The following is a 24549-nucleotide window of genomic DNA, read 5'->3' on the forward strand; positions in this document are numbered from 1 at the left end:
TTGGTACCTTCACAGGATTTCCACTGTAGCCATAATTATATTAGAGACAACGGACTATACTTCTTTATTGATGGTGACATCTGCAGGTTATTAGACTGTACTACCAAAATGGGAAAGCACAATAAAATCTGTTTGTTTTGCAATAGAGGCAGAAATACAAACTGTATGTGTGTATTATATTTAACCCTTTAATTAGAGAAACTTAAGTAACGCATCACGTTTCCCATATGCCATGCTTCAACAAAACCAAAATCTTTTCTTAGATAATGTAATAATTTTAATTATCTCACACAGGACTCAAGGCGCTTATGGTGGCTGGTTGATGTTTCAGCCCTAAGATCACCACCGCCCTTTGATCACCAGACAATATTAACTTGCACTGCAGAAAGACTAGAAGATCTGGTAGTTAGGTAGGGCACTTAAGGGGGGGACTCACAGAGCGATCGCTGCTTAAAATCTAAGCAATCTGACTAGATTGCTTAGATTTTAAGCAGAGATCACTCAGTGTGTACCCCTCAAAGCGATAGCGATGCGCAGCCCCGCACATCGTTATCGCTGGTGCTAGATTGGACCAATCTAGCAAGTTGCTTACTTCACCCACTGGGTGAAATGAGCGCCCCCCCCCCCCCATCTCCCCCCGCACGCTCAGCACACATCTCTCCCCAAATCGGCCCGTGAATACGTCCCTTTAGAGGGAGATGCATCAAAACTTGGAAAAAGATAAAGTATTGGTCTATTAGCTTCTGTCATTTGACAAATTTGAACATTTGTTAGGAGCTAATTGATTGGCACTTTGTCTCTCTCCAAAGTTTGATACATCATACCCTTAATGCAATACTCTTGGACACCCTTGTTTAAAATATGGGTGTCCCTTCTTTCAAACAATATACTATAATAAAAGTTATCTACTGGTGATCAGCAGACGATACCAGTATAAGCTAAAACTCCATGTTTTCCACATCCTGGACTCAGTAAACACAGCTATTCTCTTATTTGACGTGGTAGGTTGTGAAATTTTCAAAATGTTTTGCCTTGTTGGCAGATTATTCCTGCACATTTTATAAATTCAATCACATGAAAAAAATGCATTAGCATTTTCTAGTGCAACATTTTATTATGAAAACCTGAGCCTAGAATCCAGATTTTTGCTATTTTGGAAAGGTGGATTAATACCAAAGCAAGGGCACAAAGTAGTTCTTATTGCAATTTCAATAATAAAAATAAAAAAAAACACCCCTCCCTTTTTGGACATTTTTGGTAGATTGTTTTTGCCTTGCGAAAATTAATAAGACCATATAGGTATGGTTACAGGTAATTTTTTAGTGTGCTGGGGGGATACTATGGGGGGGGGGGGGGGGGGAGCACCCCCACCCCCTCTCTGTCTGCTGTTTGTCTGTGACCCCTCCCCCTTTCTAGCACCTGATATAATTATCTCCAGGAATGATAGAGCAACTGCCACTGTTTGTCTGCATGTGTGAGAAAGGCATTGAATAGGAGCAGTATTTGGAAGGCATGCTATTCCTTGTAGTGCTAATGGGAGATCCTGGGGGTGGCTCCCGGGTAAGTTAGCTCTCTGTCTGGATGTGTTTTAGTATGAGCTTTTATCATGAGGCCTACTGTAGACAAATTACATGGCCCTATGTGGGCACTGCTATTATGTAGTGTTAGGACTGCTGATATCGGAGAAGCCTTGGCACGGCTCAGCAGCTAAACATGTCTTTGCAAACACGTGTGACTAATTCTTTGAAATTCTATTACCATATAGGTTCAGGTATGGTTACAGGTAATTTTTAGTGTGCTGGGGGGATACCAGGGGGGGACCCGCTCCCCCCCACTCTGTCTGCTGAAGATTAATAAGAAAATTAAAGTTATTTTGTGATTACTGCATAAATAATTGCAGATAGTGATGGTGGCAAATGACCAGACCCAAAAGAACTAAAACAGCCTCACCAGCAAAGGTTATAATACAGGCATTAAATGTCAGGAAACATGTTAAATGTCACCTGGCTCAATAACCCGAACATTGGCTTATCAGTAAGTGTTTGACTTTTGGGAGGAGGGTACACATACTCCTTGGAGAACTATATGAAATAGTTATACTGAATTAAGGTAAAAGGATGCTCATGCAACAAAGCACGTAGCACAAAACCTTTCATTCACACAGGCAAAGACAATGGCAATTTTGTGGCTCAGTCTCCTGAAAACCTAAGTTTGCATGTTAGAATTTATTAGACCATAAATTCCTGGGCTATATACATTGACAGGTGCAATTGGATGGCGGTAATATAATACCATATATCCAAGTGAGATAAGTAGTCATCTTTGCATCTTTTTCATCTGCTTTTACAGCCAACACAATGAATTCCTAGGCAGTGAAAGCAATGGTTGGAATTTATAGATGGGCAACTGCCTGGTGACAACACGGTTCATGTTAGAATGAAACATTCATTGTACTCACAAAATCACTCTTGTTCACAACAGGGATATACAGTCGATAGAAAGCTTCCTACCAATCATTTTTAATACTGTCCAGTTTCTACTTTGTGTGGGATGGCATGGAGCAGATATTGGGAAATTTGCCATGTGTGCATGTGCCATCGTTTTCATGTTTACATTATGCTTGCTAACATTTAAGCTAGGGTTTCTGTCCTCAACTCAAGTACCAACAACCAAGTCCTTAATTAGGCACAAGTGCATTAATCTAGGTGGAAGGGTCACTCCTTATTCCAACATTGTTCCAGGACAGGAGTAGGGAAATACTGAGAGAATATAGAATCTGGGATTAATCACCTAACAAGTACTGTATGTCAGCGCACAGACTTACACTTATTCTCAGGCTCCAGCTCCTGCAGTTCCTTGCAAGATTGTAGCTCTCGCTGTAATACGCTGCTCTTTCCCTCTGATAGCTCCAAACTAAAAAACAAAATGGTTTATGGACTTATTCAATCAGATTAAGGACAGACAATAACAAGTAGCTGTATGTATACTACAGTCACTCGCAGTATGAACAACACATTGTGTAGAACAAATACAGGCAACTTGTAGAATTGGGGGGGAAAATAAGAATTTACTCACCGGTAATTCTATTTCTCGTAGTCCGTAGTGGATGCTGGGTACTCCGTAAGGACCATGGGGAATAGACGGGCTCCGCAGGAGACTGGGCACTCTTAAAAGAAAGATTAGGTACTTCATCTGGTGTGTACTGGCTCCTCCCTCTATGCCCCTCCTCCAGACCTCAGTTAGGGAAACTGTGCCCGGAAGAGCTGACATTACTAGGAAAGGATTTGGAATCTAGGGTAAGACTCATACCAGCCACACCGTACAACTCGTGATAACTATACCCAGTTAACAGTATGAACAATAACTGAGCCTCTTTCAACTGATGGCTCATAACAATAACCCTTTAGTTAAGCAATAACTATATACATGTATTGCAGATAGTCCGCACGTGCGACGGGCTCCCAGCATCCACTACGGACTACGAGAAATAGAATTACCGGTGAGCAAATTCTTATTTTCTCTGACGTCCTAGTGGATGCTGGGTACTCCGTAAGGACCATGGGGATTATACCAAAGCTCCCAAACGGGCGGGAGAGTGCGGATGACTCTGCAGCACCGAATGAACAAACTCAAGGTCCTCCTCAGCCAGGGTATCAAACTTGTAGAATTTTGCAAAAGTGTTTGAACCCGACCAAGTAGCAGCTCGGCAAAGTTGTAAAGCCGAGACCCCTCGGGCAGCCGCCCAAGAAGAGCCCACCTTCCTTGTGGAATGGGCTTTTACAGATTTAGGATGCGGCAGTCCAGCCGCGGAATGTGCAAGTTGAATCGTGCTACAGATCCAGCGAGCAATTGTCTGCTTTGAAGCAGGAGCACCCAGCTTGTTGGGTGCATGCAGGATAAATAGCGAGTCAGTCTTTCAGATTTTCAGGGCCCGGACTACGTCCAGCAACTTGGAATCCTCCAAGTCCCGAGTAGCCGCAGGCACCACAATAGGTTGGTTCAAATGAAAAGCTGATACCACCTTTGGGAGAAATTGGGGACGAGTCCTCAATTCTGCCCTGTCCATATGGAAAATCAGATATGGGCTTTTACACGACAAAGCCGCCAATTCTGACACTCGCCTAGCCGAAGCTAAGGCCAACAGCATGACCACCTTCCACGTGAGATATTTTAACTCCACGGTCTTAAGTGGTTCAAACCAATGTGATTTCAGGAAATCCAACACCACGTTGAGATCCCAAGGTGCCACTGGAGGCACAAAAGGAGGCTGAATATGCAGCACTCCCTTAACAAACGTCTGAACTTCAGGCAGTGAAGCCAGTTCTTTTTGAAAGAAAATAGACAGGGCCGAAATCTGGACTTTAATGGAACCCAATTTTAGGCCCATAGTCACTCCTGACTGTAGGAAGTGCAGAAATCGACCCAGCTGGAATTCCTCCGTTGGGGCCATTCTGGCCTCACACCAAGCAACATATTTTCGCCATATGCGGTGATAATGTTTTGCTGTCACATCCTTCCTAGCCTTCATCAGCGTAGGAATGACTTCATCTGGAATGCCCTTCTCCGTTAGGATCCGGCGTTCAACCGCCATGCCGTCAAACGCAGCCACGGTAAGTCTTGGAACAGACAGGGCCCCTGCTGTAGCAGGTCCTGTCGGAGCGGCAGAGGCCATGGGTCCTCTGAGATCATCTCTCGTAGTTCTGGGTACCAAGTTCTTCTTGGCCAATCCGGAAGGATGAGTATAGTTCTTACTCCTCTTTTTCTCACTATCCTCAGTACCTTGGGTATGAGAGGAAGAGGAGGGAACACATAAACCGACTGGTATACCCACGGTGTCACTAGCGCGTCCACAGCTATCGCCTGAGGGTCCCTTGACCTGGCGCAATATATTTTTAGCTTTTTGCTGAGGCGGGACGCCATCATGTCCACCTGTGGCCGTTCCCAACGGTTTACAATAAGCTTGAAGACTTCTGGATGAAGTCCCCACTCTCCCTGGTGGAGGTCGTGCCTGCTGAGGAAGTCTGCTTCCCAGTTGTCCACTCCCGGAATGAACACTGCTGACAGTGCTAGCACGTGATTCTCCGCCCATCGAAGAATCCTTGTGGCTTATGCCATCGCCATCCTGCTTCTTGTGCAGCCCTGTCGGTTTACATGGGCGACCGCCGTGATGTTGTCTGACTGAATCAGCACCGGTTGGTTTTGAAGCAGGGGTTCTGCTTGACTCAGGGCATTGTAAATGGCCCTTAGTTCCAGAATATTTATGTGTAGGGAAGTTTGCTGACTCGACCATTGTCCTTGGAAGTTTCTTCCCCGAGTGACTGCCCCCCAACCTCGGAGGCTTGCATCCGTGGTCACCAGGACCCAGGCCTGTGTGCCGAATCTGCGGCCTTCGAGAAGATGAGCACTCTGCAGCCACTACAGCAGAGACACCCTGGCCATCGGGGACAGGGTGATCAACCGATGCATCTGAAGATGCGATCCGGACCACTTGTCCAATAGATCCCACTGGAAGATCCTTGCATGGAATCTGTCGAAGGGGATTGCTTCGTAAGAAGCTACCATCTTTCCCAGGACTCGCGTGCAGTGATGCACCGACACCTGTTTTGGTTTCAGGAGGTCCCTGACCAGAGATGATAATTCCTGGGCCTTCTCCTGCGAGAGAAACACCTTCTTCTGTTCTGTGTCCAGAATCATGCCCAAGAACAGCAGACGCGTCGCAGGAATAAGCTGTGACTTTGGAATATTCAGAATCCAGCCGTGCTGATGCAGCACTTCCTGAGATAGTGCTACGCTGACTAGCAACTGCTCTTTGGACCTCACCTTTATCAGGAGATCGTCCAAGTATGGGATAATTATAACTCCCTTCTTTCGGAGGAGTATCATCATTTCGGCCATTACCATGGTAAATACCCTCGGTGCCGTGGACAGACCAAACGGCAACGTCTGGAATTGGTAATGACAGTCCTGTACCACAAACCTGAGGTACTCCTGGTGAGGTGGGTAAATGGGGACATGTAGGTATGCGTCCTTGATGTCCAGCGACACCATAAAATCCCCCTCTTCCAGGTCTGCAATAACCGCCCTGAGCGATTCCATCTTGAACTTCCTTATATAAGTGTTCAAGGATTTTAAATTTAGGATGGGTCTCACCGAACCGTCTGGTTTCGGTACCACAAACACTGTGGAATAGTAACCCTGCCCCTGTTGAAGGGGGGGTACCTTGATAATCACCTGCTGAAGATACAGCTTGTGAATAGCCGCCAGTACTACCTCCCTTTCTTTGGGAGCAGCTGGCAAGGCTGATTTGAGGTAACGGCGAGGGGGAGTGGCCTCGAACTCCAGCTTGTATCCCTGAGATACCACTTGGAGAACCCAGAGATCCACCTGTGAGCGAACCCACTGGTCGCTGAAGTTCCGGAGACGCGCCCCCACCGCCCCTGGCTCCGCCCGTGGAGCCCCAGCGTCATGCGGTGGACTTAGAGGAAGCAGGGGAGGATTTTTGTTCCTAGGAACTGGCTGTCTGGTGCAGCTTTTTCCCTCTCCCCTTGCCTCTGGGCAGAAAGGAAGCGCCTCTGATCCGCTTGCCTTTCTGAGGCCGAAAGGACTGTACCTGATAATACGGTACTTTCTTAGGCTGTGAGGAAACCTGAGGTAAAAATGTTGACTTCCCAGCTGTTGCTGTGGATACGAGGTCCGAGAGACCATCCCCAAACAATTCCTCACCCTTATAAGGCAGAACCTCCATGTGCCTTTTAGAATCAGCATCACCTGTCCACTGCCGAGTCCATAACACTCTCCTGGCAGAAATGGACATTGCATTAATTCTGGATGCCAGCCGGCAAATATCCCTCTATGCATCCCTCATATATAAGACGACGTCTTTAATATGCTCTATGGTTAGCAAAATAGTATCCCTGTCGAGAGTATCAATATTATCTGACAGGGTATCAGACCAAGCTGCTGCAGCACTACACATCCATGCTGAGGCAATTGCAGGTCTCAGTATAGTACCTGAGTGTGTATATACAGACTTCAGGATAGCTTCCTGCTTTCTATCCGCAGGCTCCTTTAAGGCGGCCGTATCCTGAGACGGCAGTGCCACCTTTTTTGATAAGCGTGTGAGCGCTTTGTCCACCCTAGGGGATGTCTCCCAACGTACCCTATCCTCTGGCGGGAAAGGGTACGCCATCAGTAACCTCTTAGAAATCACTAGTTTCTTATCGGGGGAACCCCACGCTTCTTCACACACTTCATTCAACTCAGAAGATGGGGGAAAAGTCACTGGCTGCTTTTTCTCCCCAAACATAATACCCTTCTTAGTGGTACCCGGGTTAATGTCAGAAATGTGCAACACATTTTTCATTGCCGTAATCATGCAACGGATGGCCCTTGTGGATTGTACATTTGTCTCATCCTCGTCTACACTGGAGTCAGACTCTGTGTCGACATCTGTGTCTGCCATCTGAGGTAGCGGGCGTTTTTGAGCCCCTGATGGCTTTTGAGACGCCTGGGCAGGCACGAGCTGAGAAGTCGGCTGTCCCACAGCTGTTACGTCATCGAGCCTTTTATGCAAGGAGTTGACACTGTCGGTTAAAACCTTACACATATCCACCCACTCTGGTGTCGGCCCCGCAGGAGGTGACATCACACTTATCGGCACCTGCTCCGCCTCCACATAAGCCTCCTCATCAAACATGTCGACACAGCCGTACAGACACACCGCACACACAGGGAATGCTCTGACTGAGGACAGGACCCCACTAAGTCCTTAGGGGAGACAGAGAGAGAGTATGCCAGCACACACCACAGCGCTATATATCACAGGGATTAACACTTTTTGTACTGAGTGATTTTTCCCAATAGCTGCTATTATACACAATTTGCGCCTAAATATATGTGCCCCCCCTCTCTTTTTTACCCTTCTCGTAGTGTATACTGCAGGGGAGAGCCTGGGGAGCGTCCTTCCAGCGCAGCTGTGAAGAGAAAATGGCGCCGGTGTGCTGAGGAAGATAGCCCCGCCCCCTCCGCGGCGGGCTTCTCCCGCTTTTTTAATAATGTTAATGGCGGGGGATTAGGCACATATACAGTGTTATACACTGTATTATGTGCAATTTTGACAAAGGTATAGATATTGCAGCCCAGGGCGCCCCCCCCCCAGCGCCCTGCACCCACCAGTGCCCGGAGCGTGTGGTGTGCTGTGGGAGCAATGGCGCACAGCTGCAGTGCTGTGCGCTACCTTATTGAAGACCAGAGTCTTCAGCCGCCGATTTTCTCCTGTTCTTCCGTATTCTGGCTCTGCAAGGGGGACGGCGGCGCGGCTCCGGGAACGGACGATCGAGGTCGGGCCCTGTGTTCTATCCCTCTGGAGCTAATGGTGTCCAGTAGCCTTAGAAGCAGAAGCTAGCTGCAGGCAGGTAGGTTTGCTTCTCTCCCCTCAGTCCCTCGTAGCAGTGAGTCTGTTGCCAGCAGATCTCACTGAAAATAAAAAACCTAACAAATACTTTCTTTTCTAGGAAGCTCAGGAGAGCCCCTAGTGTGCATCCAGCTCTGGCCGGGCACAGATTCTAACTGAGGTCTGGAGGAGGGGCATAGAGGGAGGAGCCAGTGCACACCAGATGTAGTACCTAATCTTTCTTTTAAGAGTGCCCAGTCTCCTGCGGAGCCCGTCTATTCCCCATGGTCCTTACGGAGTACCCAGCATCTACTAGGACGTCAGAGAAAAAAACAACAAAACAAAAATTTGTCCACAACAACTACCAGCAAAAGAAGCAAGCGCATATAATAACTACCTAAAGATGTTATCTCCTAATGCAGTCTCTCGGAAATAACTTTTTCGTCTTCCTACACAGGAAAAAAAACTAATTACTGAGGAATATTCAATTTAGTGGTTATATATTTATATGGAGAACATCAAATTCAACTCACCTGGATATAAGACACATTCCATCTGAGTGCCTTCATCTATCCAGATAACCTTGAACTTATGCTGACAATGATCACTTACATGTTTTTTAGCGATATCACAGACCTGACAATGAGATAGAGACCTAAATAGATCACACTAAGGAATACAAATTGAAACGAATAAATAAAAACACAAAAAACAAACACTAACGTGCTTAAAAGAAAGACTAGTCACACATGATAACAGGGGGACAGGATAGCAAATGATAAAACACATAACAGATGCAAAGCAGTAGATAAACGGATATAGGACGCAGGATTAAGGATGCTTGTAGTACCCAGAACAAACTTGGCTTTGCTTTTCCTTCAGGAGCTCTCCAGCTGACCATAACTGGCCTTTCATCAATATACAATATCAAATCGTTTTCAACCTAAAACACACAGAACACAGAGTTAAAATGTAATTTTGCTGGAGTAAGCCATGTTGAATTTGTGCTCAGTTTATGTAGAAACCTGTGCCACCACAAGCTTATGGTATAAACAACATCACAAAACCTAAACATGTATGAACACTGACAGGTTACTATAAAGTTTTAGCAGGACTGTTCCTTCCTCTCAAAATATCCTTGGTGCATTGCACACTGAAGCAAGTTATCCCAGGGCTCCTCCATTTTGGTGAAATGTTTATCAGGTGTGGTTCCTCTGTCGACCATCACTGTTTTACCCCCTGCAATGCAATTCCCGAGGCTCCATTAAAAGGAAGGGGCAGCTCTGTAAAAACTTTAATGTTTACATGGAAGTGCTCTTTAGAAGGTGTTGTTCACATTTGCATCAACTTAATATATCAGACATTGGGGTAAATTTACTAAGATTCGTATTTTCCCGTTTCAGGTCAAAGTTCAATCACGAATGACATCGACAGTGTAAAATTGCAACTTTTTGAATTGATTACGTCTAATTTACTAAGCTGCCGTATTTAGCCTTTTCGGGTTTTCCGATGTCGATGTCATTCGTTTTTTTTTTCTGTTTTTTACGGCAGTGATTAGCAAAACACTGCCGACTTTTTTACAATGAATCTCGGCCGGATCTGTGTGATCCGTGCTGGGGTTCATTTTTTTTTTTTTTTTTTAAATTAAACACTGTAAAATCCCCAAAAAAAATTGCGTGGGGTCCCCTCTCCTAAGCATAACCAGCCTCGGGCTCTTTGAGCCAATCCTGGTTGCAAAAATATGGGTAAAAAATTGACAGGGGTTCCCCCATATTTAAGCAACCAGCATCGGGCTCTGCGCCTGGTCCTGGTTCCAAAAATACGGGGGACAAAAAGAGTAGGCGTCCCCCGTATTTTTAAAACCAGCACCGGGCTCCACTAGCTGGTGGGAACTTTCTGCCCTGCGGTTGACCTCAAGTGACGTCACCGCTGAGCAGAAAGTTCCCACCATTGGTTACAATGGAGCGCATAGGCGCTACATTGTAACACTGCCGTGTGCCGCCTGTCAGACAGTACAGGAGCACACAGCCGATCAGGAGGGTGCTACAACGTAGCGCTCCCTGATTGGCTGAAGAAACCCACTTAGACATCAGTCAGAGTGGGTTTCTGGCATTCGGGGAAAGGAGTCCCATGTGAGAACATGGGGCCCCTTTCAGTGCATGGCTCGGCTCTCCGTTTTGTTATTTTATTCAAGTACCTGGATCTTTTCATTTACAACAAAGGCTATCAGCCCCCCCATCCGCAGCCCATTGGATGGGGGGGGACAGCCTCGGGCTTCACCCCTGGCCCTTGGGTGGCTGGGGGGGGGACCCCTTGATTGAAGGGGTCCCCACTCCCCCAGGGTACCCCGGCCAGGGGTGACTAGTTGGATTTTTGATGCCACGGCCGCAGGGCACTATATAAAAGTGACCCCCGGCTGTGGCATTATCTGTCCAGCTAGTGGAGCCCGGTGCTGGTTTTAAAAATACGGGGGACCCCTACTCTTTTTGTCCCCCGTATTTTTGGAACCAGGACCAGGCGCAGAGCCCGATGCTGGTTGCTTAAATATGGGGGAACCCCTGTCATTTTTTTTCCCCATATTTCTGCAACCAGGATCGGCTCAAAGAGCCCGAGGCTGGTTATGCTTAGGAGGGGGGACCCCACGCAATTTTTTTTGAGAAAATAATCACTTTCCCACCCCTTCCCACTGATATACATGCATGGATCTCATGGATCCGTGCATGCCTATACAATCACGGTAAAAAAAAGCAGGTCTGGTTTTTTTAAGCACTTTTTTACGAGTTGTAATTTTTCACGGCAGTGTTTGGTTTTTTTTTGCTTTGCACTTCTTAGTAAATTACCGAGATTCATAGTTAAACAGCCGCGTTTTGACCAATGGTGTATTCATTCGTAATTTTTTTGTTGGACTTCCAAAAAATTACGAATGCCCTCATCACTGCCGTGATTATTGCTTAGTAAATTACCGAGAAGACACTTTGATGAAAAAACGTCATCTCGGTCAAAATCGGGACCTTAGTAAATTTACCCCATTGTATGTGCTTATTTAAGCAACAACTTACTGCATTGTTTCCATTAATACCTGTTCTTCAACAAATGTTCAGACAGAATATCGGATATAGATATAAAAACAAATTCCACATGGACAATATCCTTAAGCTCATATATAGACTGTATCTATTTTCTATAATCTTCATTACGGATGTATTGCATGAAATATTGATTAACCGCTGACTTTGTGGTGGTGAGTGCCTGAAAATCAATTTTGTATGTGTGTGTATATATATATATATATATATATATAGTACATAACAGCCGGCACTCCCATCAATATCAGCAGCTTCGCCCCGTGCCTGGATACTAAACAGCATGCAGATCCAAAACAAACGGCACTGGAGGCTTGTATATAGCAAAACAGAAGTTGTATTGAAGGCAGACGTTTCGGAGCTCACGCCCCGTCCTCAGTACCAAATACAGTTACATCACATAATGACAAAACAAACATTTAAATACTTGCACCAGTTCGCGCCGTCCTAAGCAGGACGCACGAGCTGTAAACACAAAAACACATAATGAAAACACATATTTTTGAACATACATATAACAGCGACAAAGGTAAATATTCAGTGAAGATGCTATATCTACTCATATGGATACCTATAAACGTACTTTTCGGTATCCGTATGAGTAGATATAGCATCTTCACTGAATATTTGTGTTGTCCGGACGACGATGGAGCTAATGACACGCACGCTATGCGTGTCCATGGCAACAGTGACGTTTACGGAGCAGGGGGAGATGGGAGGTGATGGCCGGAAGTGCGGACCCGGCGTGTGGCAGCGAGGACGGCGCGAACTGGTGCAGGTATTTAAATGTTTGTTTTGCCATTATGTGATGTAACTGTATTTGGTACTGAGGACGGGGCGTGACCTCCGAAACGTCTGCCTTCAATACAACTTCTGTTTTGCTATATACAAGCCTCCAGTGCCGTTTGTTTTGGATCTATATATATATATATATATATACACACACACACACACACACACACACACACACACACACACACACACACACACACACACACACATTATATATATATAATAAGAATTTACTCACTGGTAATTCTATTTCTCGTAGTCCGTAGTGGATGCTGGGAACTCTGTAAGGACCATGGGGAATAGACGGGCTCCGCAGGAGACTGGGCACTCTAAAGAAAAGATTAGGTACTATCTGGTGTGCACTGGCTCCTCCCTGTATGCCCCTCCTCCAGACCTCAGTTAGGGAAACTGTGCCCGGAAGAGCTGACCTTACATAGAAAGGATTTTTGGAATCTAGGGTAAGACTCATACCAGCCACACGAATCACACCGTACAACTTGTGATAACCTTACCCAGTTAACAGTATGAACAACAACTGAGCCTCCCTCAACGGATGGCTCATAACAATAACCCTTATTAAGCAATAACTATATACACGTATTGCAGAAAGTCCGCACTTGGGACGGGCGCCCAGCATCCACTACGGACTACGAGAAATAGAATTACCGGTGAGTAAATTCTTATTTTCTCTGACGTCCTAGTGGATGCTGGGAACTCCGTAAGGACCATGGGGATTATACCAAAGCTCCCAAACGGGCGGGAGAGTGCGGATGACTCTGCAGCACCGAATGAGAAAACACAAGGTCCTCCTCAGCCAGGGTATAAAACTTGTAGAACTTTGCAAAGGTGTTTGAACCCGACCAAGTAGCCGCTCGGCAAAGCTGTAAAGCCGAGACCCCTCAGGCAGCCACCCAAGAAGAGCCCACCTTCCTTGTGGAATGGGCTTTTACTGATTTTGGATGCGGCAATCCAGCCGCAGAATGAGCCAGCTGAATCGTGCTACAGAGCCAGCGAGCAATAGTTTGCTTTGAAGCAGGAGCACCCAGCTTGTTGGGTGCATGCAGGACAAACAGTTTTCCTGACTCCAGCCGTCCTGGCTACATAGATTTTCAAAGCCCTGACTACATCAAGTAACTTGGAGTCCTCCAATGTCCCGAGTAGCCGCAGGCACCACAATAGGTTGGTTCAAATGAAACGATGATACCACCTTTGGGAGAAATTGGGGACGAGTCCTCAATTCTGCCCTGTCCATATGGAAGATCAGATATGGGCTTTTACATGACAAAGCCGCCAATTCTGACACGCGCCTAGCTGATGCTAAGGCCAACAGCATGACCACCTTCCACGTGAGATACTTTAGCTCCACGGTCTTAAGTGGCTCAAACCAGTGGGATTTCAGGAAATTCAACACAACGTTAAGATCCCAAGGTGCCACTGGTGGCACAAAAGGGGGCTAAATATGCAGCACTCCCTTAACAAACGTCTGAACCTCAGGCAGGGAAGTCAGTTCTTTTTGAAAGAAAATGGATAGGGCCGAAATCTGGACCTTTATGGACCCCAATTTTAGGCCCATAGTCACCCCTGACTGTAGGAAGTGCAGAAATCGACCCAGCTGGAATTCCTCTGTAGGGGCCTTCCTGGCCTCACACCAAGCAACATATTTTCGCCATATACGGTGATAATGCTTTGCTGTCACATCCTTCCTAGCTCTTATCAGCGTAGGAATCACTTCATCCGGAATACCCTTTTCAGTTAGGATCCGGCGTTCAACCGCCATGCCGTCAAACGCAGCCGCGGTAAGTCTTGGAACAGACAGGGCCCCTGTTGCAACAGGTCCTGTCTGAGAGGCAGAGGCCATGGGTCCTCTGTGATCATCTCTTGTAGTTCTGGGTACCAAGTCCTTCTTGGCCAATCCGGAACGATGAGTATTGTTCTTACTCCTCTCTTTCTTACTATTCTCAGTACCTTGGGTATGAGAGGAGGAAACACATATACCGACTGGTACACCCACGGTGTCACTAGGGCGTCCACAGCTATCGCCTGAGGGTCTCTTGACCTGGCGCAATATCTTTTTAGCTTTTTGTTGAGGTGGGACGCCATCATGTCCACCTGTGGCCGTTCCCATCGCTTTGTAATCTGTGTGAAGACTTCTTGATGAAGTCCCCACTCCCCCAGGTGGAGGTAGTGTCTGCTGAGGAAGTCTGCTTCCCAGTTGTCCACTCCCGGAATGAACACTGCTGACAGTGCTTGCACGTGATTCTCCGCCCAACGAAGAATCTTTGTGGCTTCCGCCATTGCCATCCTCCTTCTTGTGCCGCCCTGGCGGTTTACATGGGCGACCGCCGTGATGTTGTCTGACTGAATCAGCACTGGTTGGTTTCGAAGCAGGGGCTCTGCTTGACTCAGGGCGTTGTAAATGGCCCGCAGTTCCAGTATATTTATGTGTAGAGAAGTCTCCTGACTTGACCACAGCCCTTGGAAGTTTCTTCCCTGAGTGACTGCCCCCCATCCTCGGAGGCTTGCATCCGTGGTAACCAGGACCCAGTCCTGTATGCCGAACCTGCGGCCCTCGAGAAGGTGAGCACTCTGCAGCCACCACAGAAGAGACAGCCTGGCCCTTGGGGACAGGGTGATCAGCCGATGTATCTGAAGATGCGATCCGGACCACTTGTCCAACAGATCCCACTGAAATATCCTCGCATGGAACCTGCCGAAGGGAATGGCTTAGTACGAAGCCACCATCTTTCCCAGGACTCGCGTGCAGTGATGCACCGATACCTGTTTTGGTTTCAGGAGGTCCCTGACCAGAGATGCCAATTCCTGGGCCTTCTCCACCGGGAGAAACACCTTCTGTTCTGTGTCCAGAATCATGCCCAGGAAGAGCAGACGCATCGTAGGAATCAGCTGCGACTTTGGAACATTCAGAATCCAGCCGTGCTGTTGCAACACTTCCTAAGAGAGTGCTACACTGATCAACAACTGCTCTCTGGACCTCGCCTTTATGAGGAGATTGTCCAAGTACGGGATAACTATAACCCCCTTCTTCCGAAGGAGTATCATCATTTCGGCCATTACATTGGTAAAAATTCTCAGTGCCGTGGACAGGCCAAACGGCAACGTCTGGAATTGGTAATGACAGTCCTGTACCACAAACCTGAGGTACTCCTGGTGAGGTGGGTAAATAGGGACATGCAAGTAAGCATCCTTGATGTCCAGAGACACCATAAAATCCCCCTCTTCCAGGCTTGCAATAACCGCTCTGAGCGATTCCATTTTGAACTTGAATTTCTTTATATAAGTGTTCAAGGATTTTAAATTCAGAATGGGTCTCACCGAACCGTCCGGCTTCGGTACCACAAACATTGTGGAATAGTAACCCCTTCCCTGTTGAAGGAGGGGGACCCTGATTATCACTTGCTGGAGGTACAGCTTGTGAATTGCCGCCAGTACTACCTCCCTTTCCATGGGGGAAGCTGGCAAGGCAGATTTGAGGCAACGGCGAGGGGAAGTCGCTTCGAATTCCAGCTTGTATCCCTGAGATACAATTTGTACAGCCCAGAGATCCACCTGTGAGCAAACCCACTGGTTGCTGAAGTTTCGGAGACGCGCCCCCACCGCACCCGGCTCCGCCTGTGGAGCCCCAACGTCATGCGGTGGACTTAGTGGAAGCAGGGGAGGACTTTTGTTCCTGGGAACTGGCTGCATGGTGCAGCTTCTTTCCTCTACCCCTGCCTCTGGCAAGAAAGGATGCGCCTCTGACCCTCTTGCCTTTTTGAGAACGAAAGGACTGCATTTGGTAATACGGTGCTTACTTAGGTTGTGGGGAAACCTGAGGCAAGAAAGTCGACTTTCCAGCTGTCGCTGTGGACACGAGGTACGAGAGACCGTCCCCAAACAATTCCTCACCCTTATAAGGCAAAACCTCCATGTGTTTTTTAGAATCAGCATCTCCTGTCCATTGCAGAGTCCATAAGACCCTCCTGGCAGAAATGGACATTGCATTAATTCTAGAGCCCAGCAGGCAAATGTCCCTCTGGGCATCCCGCATATATAAGACTACGTCTTTTATATGGCCCAGGGTTAGCAAAACAGTATCCCTGTCGAGGGAATCTATGTCGTCTGACAGACACTACACATCCAGGCTGAAGCAATAGCTGGTCTCAGTAGAGTACCAGAGTGTGTATACACAGACTTCAGGATAGCTTCCTGCTTTCTATCCGCAGGCTCCTTTAGGGCGGCCGTATCCTGAGACGGCAGGGCCACCTTTTTAGATAAGCGATGTTTCCCAACGTAACCTGTCCGTTGGCGGGAAAGGGTACGCCATCAGTAACCTCTTAGAAATCACTAGTTTCTTATCAGGGGAACTCCACGCTTCTTCACATAATTCATTTAATTCATCAGATGGGGGAAAAGTCACTGGCTGCTTTTTCTCCCCAAACATATAAACCCTCTTTGTAGTAACAGGGTTAACCTCAGAAATGTGTAATACATCTCTCATTGCAATAATCATGTATCGGATGGCCTTGGTAATTTTAGACTGTAAATGTGCCTCATCATCGTCGACACTGTTGTCGACATCTGTGTCAACCATCTGAGATAGAGGGCGTTTATGAGCCCCTGACGGTTTTTGAGTCGCCTGGGCAGGCGCGGGGTGAGACCCCGGCTGTCCCAAGGCTGCAGCGTCATCAAACCTTTTATGTAAGGAGCTTACATTGTTGTTTAAGACCTTCCACATATCCATCCTCCACGTAACCCTCATCAAACATGTCGACACAGCCGTTCCGACACACCGCACACACACAGGGAATGCTCAGACTGAGGACAGGACCCCACTCCTTTGGGGAGACAGAGAGAGAGTATGCCAGCACACACCACAGCGCTTTATAACACAGGGATTTTCACTTTTAATAAGTGATTACCCAATAGCTGCCTTATATGTCTTATTTGCGCCTAAATTTATGTGCCCCCCCCCCCCCCCTCTCTTTTTTACCCTTCTTGTACCTGGATACTGCAGGGGAGAGCCTGGGGAGCTGCTTCCAGCGGAGCTGTGAAGAGAAAATGGCGCTGGTGTGCTGAGGAAGAAGGCCCCGCCCCCTCAGTGGCGGGCTTCTGTCCCGCTTTCTGTGTAAAAAAATGGCGGGGGTTTTTACATATATACAGTGCCAGACTGTATATATGTATTTTTATTGCCAAAAGGTACTTCATTTAGAGTGCCCAGTCTCCTGCGGAGCCCGTCTATTCCCCATGGTCCTTACGGAGTTCCCAGCATCCACTAGGACGTCAGAGAAATATATATATATTTACATCTAACAATTACTGATATAAGAAGTGTCCAATGTATTTTCTTGCATTTAATTATGGGACACTGGATTACTATGGGGTATAGATTGTGGTGACTGGGTGATTGGGTTCTTTAAATTTATCGACAAGGAACTGAAGCTCCTTCATTTCTATAACCCACTGGTTGCCTGGGAGCTCAGTTATGTTAAGTGCCTGCTGGAGGTGGGTGCTTATTTCATGGCTGCTTACTAAAGGCCGCTCTTTTATTTCAGGTGTATTATTTTTCTTCTCTACTACATTTTCACCAGCATACAGATGTGTCCTCTCACATCCTTGCAGCAGCCACGCTAAATAGCCCTTCAAGTTGTGCCAGGCCGTGGCGGGACTCGGTAGCGCAGAGAGTCTTTTTTGTGTTTTTCCCGCAAAAATGTGTCTTAGTCGCAAAGTAATGCAATAGGCCGCATGAGCAGATCCTGCTGAATAAAATAGCATGCAGCATGCCATTATTCTGTATGTAATTGCAGCTGTATCTGCATCCGAAATGCCACATTACAGAGTTTTCCAGGAAAACACTGTACCATAGCATTTTGTATGCAAATACAGTCGCAGTCACACACAGTATATAGGCATATTGCATATCATTTTAATCAGCAGAAGCTGCTTGTGCGTCCTATTGCATCACTTTGTGACTAAGACACATTTTCAGGAGAAAAAAAATGCAAAAACACAACTTGTAACGCATAGAGCAAAGATGTAAGACGACACATCTGTACTAGAAGGTTTAACATTCTAAACATGGAAGAGAGCCCAGTGTAGTGCCTGTGTCCAAGACCCAATCTGTTACATCTGAGTCATCAGAGTTTACTTTGGCGGCTTTTAAGTGCTTGGCTGTTTAAGCCACGACCCTTAGAGCAAAGAATTTCTGACGGTATGGAGCAGACCATACTCAAGGCTTGAAAACCTATTCAGGACAAGAATTAAAAAAAGGTTTAAAAGATCTACATCGCCTGGCATGAAGCAAAGTAGTTTTCCACCATCTTCTTTTCGCTTGGACCTGTTGCTGTTGTTTCTTAGGACTGTCTGGGAGGAGATTTAAATGTCAACTCCTTGAAGGTTTAGATCTCATTACTCAAGGTTGTTTTTGCTGAGAAAATGGTCTGTTACCTGAGGTGCAGACCTTCTTATAGAAAGTGATGCATGTGCTATATATCCTTTATTAGTCGAAGGGTTATCAATCTAGACAGGACACCTTTAGAAAACCCACCTTTCGATCCTATGGATTAGTTGAATATAAGATCCTTCCCTTGCAGAACAACTCTATCTTAGCTATCTCCACAGCTAGGAGCTCTGTCTTGTAGTTCTCCTTTCCTCATCTTCCAGGAAGACAGGACTGTGCTTAAAACCAAACCTTCCTTTCAGCCAAAGGCGGTCTTCTACATTCTATCTGAATCAGGACATTGTCATACTAGCTTTTAGATAGGGGAGAAATATCCATAATATGAGGGCTCCCTTTTATTCTCTGCTGTGGTCTGGACATTGAGGGTCTATGTTTATAGGACCCAGGGAAATGACCAGTTGGTTCTTTATGCTGTCCACAAGAAAAGTTGGTCAACATGCAAACAAACCATTGCCAGATGGATTACCTCAGTAGTTTGCCAAGCTTTCCTTGGTGCAGGTCTTTTTGTTTCTACAAAATGTGAGTGTGCATTCCACTAGTTCAATGGCATTTAATACTTTTTTTTGTCCAAAGATGACATGCCAGGTTGTGGATGTCAGGGCTTTGCACCAAAACATTTAATTATATCCTCCCTTAGGGATGTCACCATGGTAATCCAGTGTCTCCCAAAGGGATGCTAGAGAAAATGTAGTTTTGTATTCATGTTAAATCCTTTTCACTCTGTCCACTGAAGGACACACTGAGAGCCATCCCTTTACGCTCTTTGGTTATCTTTCTATTCTTCTTCATCTCCTCTCCCTTTTATTTTGTACTACTGATCAGGTCTTTGGGGCTTTCTTGTACAAATACTGAGCTCCCCGATGGTGTATAGAGGGGATGTTTTATGTTGATAATTTTAAAGTACTCAAGCTCCCTGAACTGCAATTTTTTCCCCATTAGGTTTTGGAATAACAGACAAGGAGCTAATTCCATTCATCAACAAATGATAAAACAACTGTCGTGTGTTCAGCTTCTGTTATGTGTTTATGGGAGCAGATTGGCTAAAACAGTTTATCATACGCAACAAGGTTTATCATCCACAATGAGTTTTAACACTCATTGATAAATGGGGCCCCAATACCTTAAAATGGAAAATTAGTTATAATTCCTGGGGCTTTTTTTTGCCCACTATAGAGTGAAGGAATTTAATTCAGAGAAAACTTAGTGCACCAGAGGTAGAAAATCATACAAAACAACCACAAAGACTATTTATTGCGTCTATAACAATAAAGGTATTTGAATAAGTACATAGCAAACTGATATAACATGCAAAATATATATTTAAACTAATGGGAAGACAAACATTGTGCGACATTTCAGGTAACGTTCAACTATAGAGAAAGCAACCCCCCTTCCCCGTTTATGACGGTCACAGTGCAACCAGCATAATAGTACAATCTGCAAACTGTCAATCTCCACTATCTTCTTCCATAACAATCACTTAGTGCAAAACTCTTTCCATTTCTGCCCTATACACAGCGATAAATTACAACACAGATTAAAGGAGAGACAGCCAGGAGAGGACTGGAAAGACCGACACAGTATAACTCTCACGTGGTTTCTAAATTAGAGAAGAGGGTGGCAAATTGGTTTTCTACATGAGATGTAATGTGCATAAGACCACAAGTATTTTTAATGACAACAAATAACAAAACACTGGGAAACTGTAGTAACCACCTTCCCAAGAGAGGAGGACATACGAAATACAAATGTCATCATAAATAGTGTTCACAGTAGGATTTTTTCAGACAGGGCACTCCTCACAGATGAGGGCACATTAATTGTGGAAAAAATTTGGGACCAAAGCTAAAGGTTACACATACAGTTATCAAAATACATTTGCAAAATCAATGTATTACACCCAACATTATAGCGTCTCCCCCTGCTCAGTGTCAGACACCTTACATTATAGTGTCTCCACACATTATAGCCTCTCCTCCTGCTACATAATACACAAGGAAATTGTTGCCGATAACCACAGCTCTCAGACAGAAAAAAGAAAAGAGCAAAAGAAGAAAAACGTGACATAAAACATAGAGAAGGGAACAAAATGGATGCTTGAATACATGGTTCGAGTGCGAAAATTAATAGACTAAGCAAGTGTCGAGTTGACCAAGAAGGTCGCTTGGGGAAAGAAACTGTTCCTGTGACTAGCAGTTCTCACGAGTCGCAGGCCAGTCTTCCAGATAGCAGCCACCGGAACAGGTCATAAGCGGGGTGGGAGTAGTCATCGATTATCCTTTCCGCCCGTTTCCTAATTCTAGCCCGGTAGATATCCTCGATTGCTGGGAGATTTGTCCCTATGATTTTTTCCGCTGCCCTTACTATTCGTTGTAGTCTATTCCTGTTGTGAGTTGAGGCTGAGCCAAACCACACTATTATCGAGGTGCAGAGAACAGATCGAATTAATGCAGAGTAGAAGAGGATCAGAAGTTCCTGCGGCAGATTGAGCTTCCTTAGTTGGCGTAGGAAGTAGTCTTTGTTGGGCTTTTCCCACAATGTGCACTATGTTAGTCTTCCACCTCAGATCCTTGGCGATCGTGGAGCCTAAAAATCTGAAGGAATCTATCACAGCTACTGCGCTGTCCACAATTGTGAGTGGAAAAAGTGTAGGGGGAAGCTGCCTAAATTCAACCATCATCTTAACCGTTTTCAATGTATTTAGCTGAAGATTGTTTGTACCGCACCAGGTAGTTATCTGCTTGACCTCCCTTCTATAAGCGGACTCCACTCCATCCGTAATAAGTCCAATCAGCGAGGTGACGTCCGCAAATTTAAGGAGTTTCACGGAGGAGTCTGTAGAAGTGCAGTCGCTGGATGTAGAGAGAGAAGAGGAATGGAGAAAGAACACACCCCCGGGAAGCACCCGTGCTAGTTGTCCTGACGCCGGAGATGAATTTCCCTATCTTGACTCGCTGCTCCCTATCCGTCAGGAAGTTTACCACCCAGGAGCTTATTATTTCTGGCACTCCTATGCTGCGCATTTTTAATTGCAGCAGACCAGGGATGATGGCGTTGAATGCAAAGCTGAAGTCCACGAACAGGACCCTCGCATAGCCTCCTGGCGAATCCAAATGTTGCATGATGAAGTGCAGGCCCAGATTCAATGTATCTTCAGCCGATCTATTTGCCCTGTAGGCGAACTGCAGAGGGTGTCAGACACCCCACATTATAGCCTCTCCCTCTTGACAGGCATAGCTTCACGGTCAGTACAGAAAATTCTAAAAAATAGCAGCACACAATGGAAATATATTGAGGTTAATGGTCAAACTGTGCAGCAAATAAGTATCCAAGTGGCTTGGAGCATCTAAATAGCTCCACGAAACCGACACAAAATATATGTTTTCATTTCAATACTTGAAATATATGTGTAGGCTTTTTTTTCCACATATGTGCATGAATCATTCTAGATTTCTATATAGTGATGATTTCATGCAATGTAAAGGGACATTTAAGCACTACTCCTGATGTTTCATGTATTTGGATAAATGGGTGCGTTTTTCACATTTGTAACCAATGAGATGCAGTCATCACTATCAACTTTACACTTACACCAGGGTCAGAGCTGAAGCAATTATGTGACTTTTCTGAGGCCATGTTGGTCTTAACTTGAGACTACACTCCAAGAGCAGACCCTTACTGTACGTTTGTGCCAACTGCATACGCATTCATGCACACTTCCCACAATTACATAGTCATGTCAGCCTTGGTTTCACCCGCCCTAGTCACAAAAGATCAAGAAAGCAAAACGACGCAAACACACAGTGCAAAAAAGTTGTGACCGATTCAGATCTTTTAATGCATGTGCAGAAAACTAGAGTTTTGTCTGAGATGGCCACTTAAGGATGGTGGGGAATCCAAGCCGCTTGTTGACTGCTGACTGGTCCACGTTGGTCATGGAGACTGGCACATACCAAACATTTAAACCGTTGTGGACTGTCACGTACCAAGCATATTTAAATTGCTGCATTTTATAAGCAGAACTTTGCACATTATATTTAAATGCACTTATTTGTAAGTAAGATATCAGGGTTTCTCATAACCACTTGCTTAGTATGTTCATATCAGATGAATATATTTAGCTGCTCTTTCTCCCAGTCTCCTTTTCCCGGCCCAGGTACAGAGTGGTGATCCTAACAGGAACACCAACCCACGGTTGCAGGAAAACAATCTTCCTGCAGACCAAGCTCAGGAAACGGAGCTTCCCAGCCGTCTCTCCCTAGGCCAAGCACTTGCATTTATTTCAGTAATTCAGCTTAAAAGGTAGAACTAATAACGAGTTTTATGGTAAGAACTTACCTTTGTTAAAACTCTTTCTGCGAGGTACACTGGGCTCCACAAGGTATAGGCATAGGGGGTGTAGAGTAGGATCTTGATCCGAGGCACCAACAAGCTGAAAAGCTTTGACTGTTCCCAGAACACATAGCGCCGCCTCCTCTATAACCCTGCCTCCCTGCACAGGAGCTCGGTTTTTAGTTAACCAGCCCAATGCAGTAGCAGGAAAACAGACGACAATGGTTAGTAGCCACATACACCACACTCTCACGACAGGAGAAGTGTCAGCGGCTAATGCCATACCAACCCAAAGAAGCTAAGTGCATCAGGGTGGGCGCCTTGTGGAGCCCAGTGTACCTCGCAGAAAGAGTTTTAACAAAGGTAAGTTCTTACCATAAAACTCATTTTCTGCTGCGGGTTACACTGGGCTCCACAAGGAATAGACATAGGGGATGTCCTAAAGCAGTTCCTTATGGAAGGGGACGCACTGTAGCGGGCACAAGAACCCGGCGTCCAAAGGAAGCATCCTGGGAAGCGGCAGTATAGAAGGCATAGAACCTTATGAACGTGCTCACTGATGACCACGTAGCCGCCTTGCACAATTGTTCAATGGTCGCACCACGGCGGACGGCCCAAGAAGGTCCAACAGACCGAGTAGAATGGGCCGTAATGTGAGCAGAAGCTGACAGACCAGCCCTCACATAAGCATGTGCAATCACCATTCTAATCCATCTGGCCAAAGTCTGCTTGTGAGCAGGCCAGCCCCGTTTGTGAAATCCAAACAGCACAAAGAGAGAATCAGATTTCCTAATAGAAGCAGTTCTCTTCACATAGATACGGAGAGCCCGTACCACATCCAAAGACCGCTCTTTGCGAGACAGATCAGGAGAAGCCAGTGCCGGAACCACAATCTCCTGGTTAAGTTGGAACGAAGAAACCACCTTAGGTAAATATCCGGGACGGTGAAATATCAGATATGGGGAACTACAATACAAGGCACCCAAATCCGACACTCGTCTAGCTGAGGCAATAGCCAGCAGAAACACCACCTTAAGGGAAAGCCACTTAAGATCAGCTGAACCAAGAGGTTCAAACGGAGACTCTTGTAACGCCTCCAAAACCACCGACAAGACACAAGGAGCCACAGGCGGGACATAGGGAGGTTGGATACGCAACACACCCTGAGTAAAGGTATGGACATCAGGTAAGGTCGCAATCTTTCTCTGAAACCACACCGACAAGGCAGATATTTGAACCTTGAGGGAGGCCAGACGCAGGCCTAAGTCCAGGCCCTGCTGAAGAAAGGCCAACAGCTTGGCTATACTAAACTTGGAAGCGTCATAATCGTTAGATGCGCACCAAACAAAGTAAGAATGCCAGACCCTTTAGGAAATCCGAGCCGAAGCTGGTTTCCGGGCCCGCAACATAGTTTGAATGACCGCCTAAGAAAACCATTTAGCTCTTAAGACGGAAGCTTCAAGAGCCACGCCGTCAAAGACAGCCGGGCTAGG

The 24549-nt window shown here is 46.1% G+C and overlaps 1 protein-coding gene across 2 annotated transcripts in view; it reads right to left on the reverse strand.

The window, feature by feature from the left end:
- Positions 1–24549, reverse strand: part of RABGGTA (Rab geranylgeranyltransferase subunit alpha) — a 283795-nt gene that overhangs the window by 125822 nt on the left and 133424 nt on the right. For both annotated transcript variants that reach the window (XM_063913666.1, XM_063913665.1), the window contains exons 9-12: positions 9243–9335; positions 8926–9028; positions 8790–8841; positions 2825–2913 (exon numbers count right to left, since the gene is read on the reverse strand). In XM_063913666.1, coding sequence (XP_063769736.1) covers positions 2825–2913; positions 8790–8841; positions 8926–9028; positions 9243–9335 — 337 coding nt within the window. The remainder of the gene's footprint in view (positions 1–2824; positions 2914–8789; positions 8842–8925; positions 9029–9242; positions 9336–24549) is intronic.

The sequence above is a fragment of the Pseudophryne corroboree genome, chromosome 1 (assembly GCF_028390025.1).
Source record: "Pseudophryne corroboree isolate aPseCor3 chromosome 1, aPseCor3.hap2, whole genome shotgun sequence".
NCBI classification, from domain to species: Eukaryota; Metazoa; Chordata; class Amphibia; order Anura; family Myobatrachidae; genus Pseudophryne; species Pseudophryne corroboree.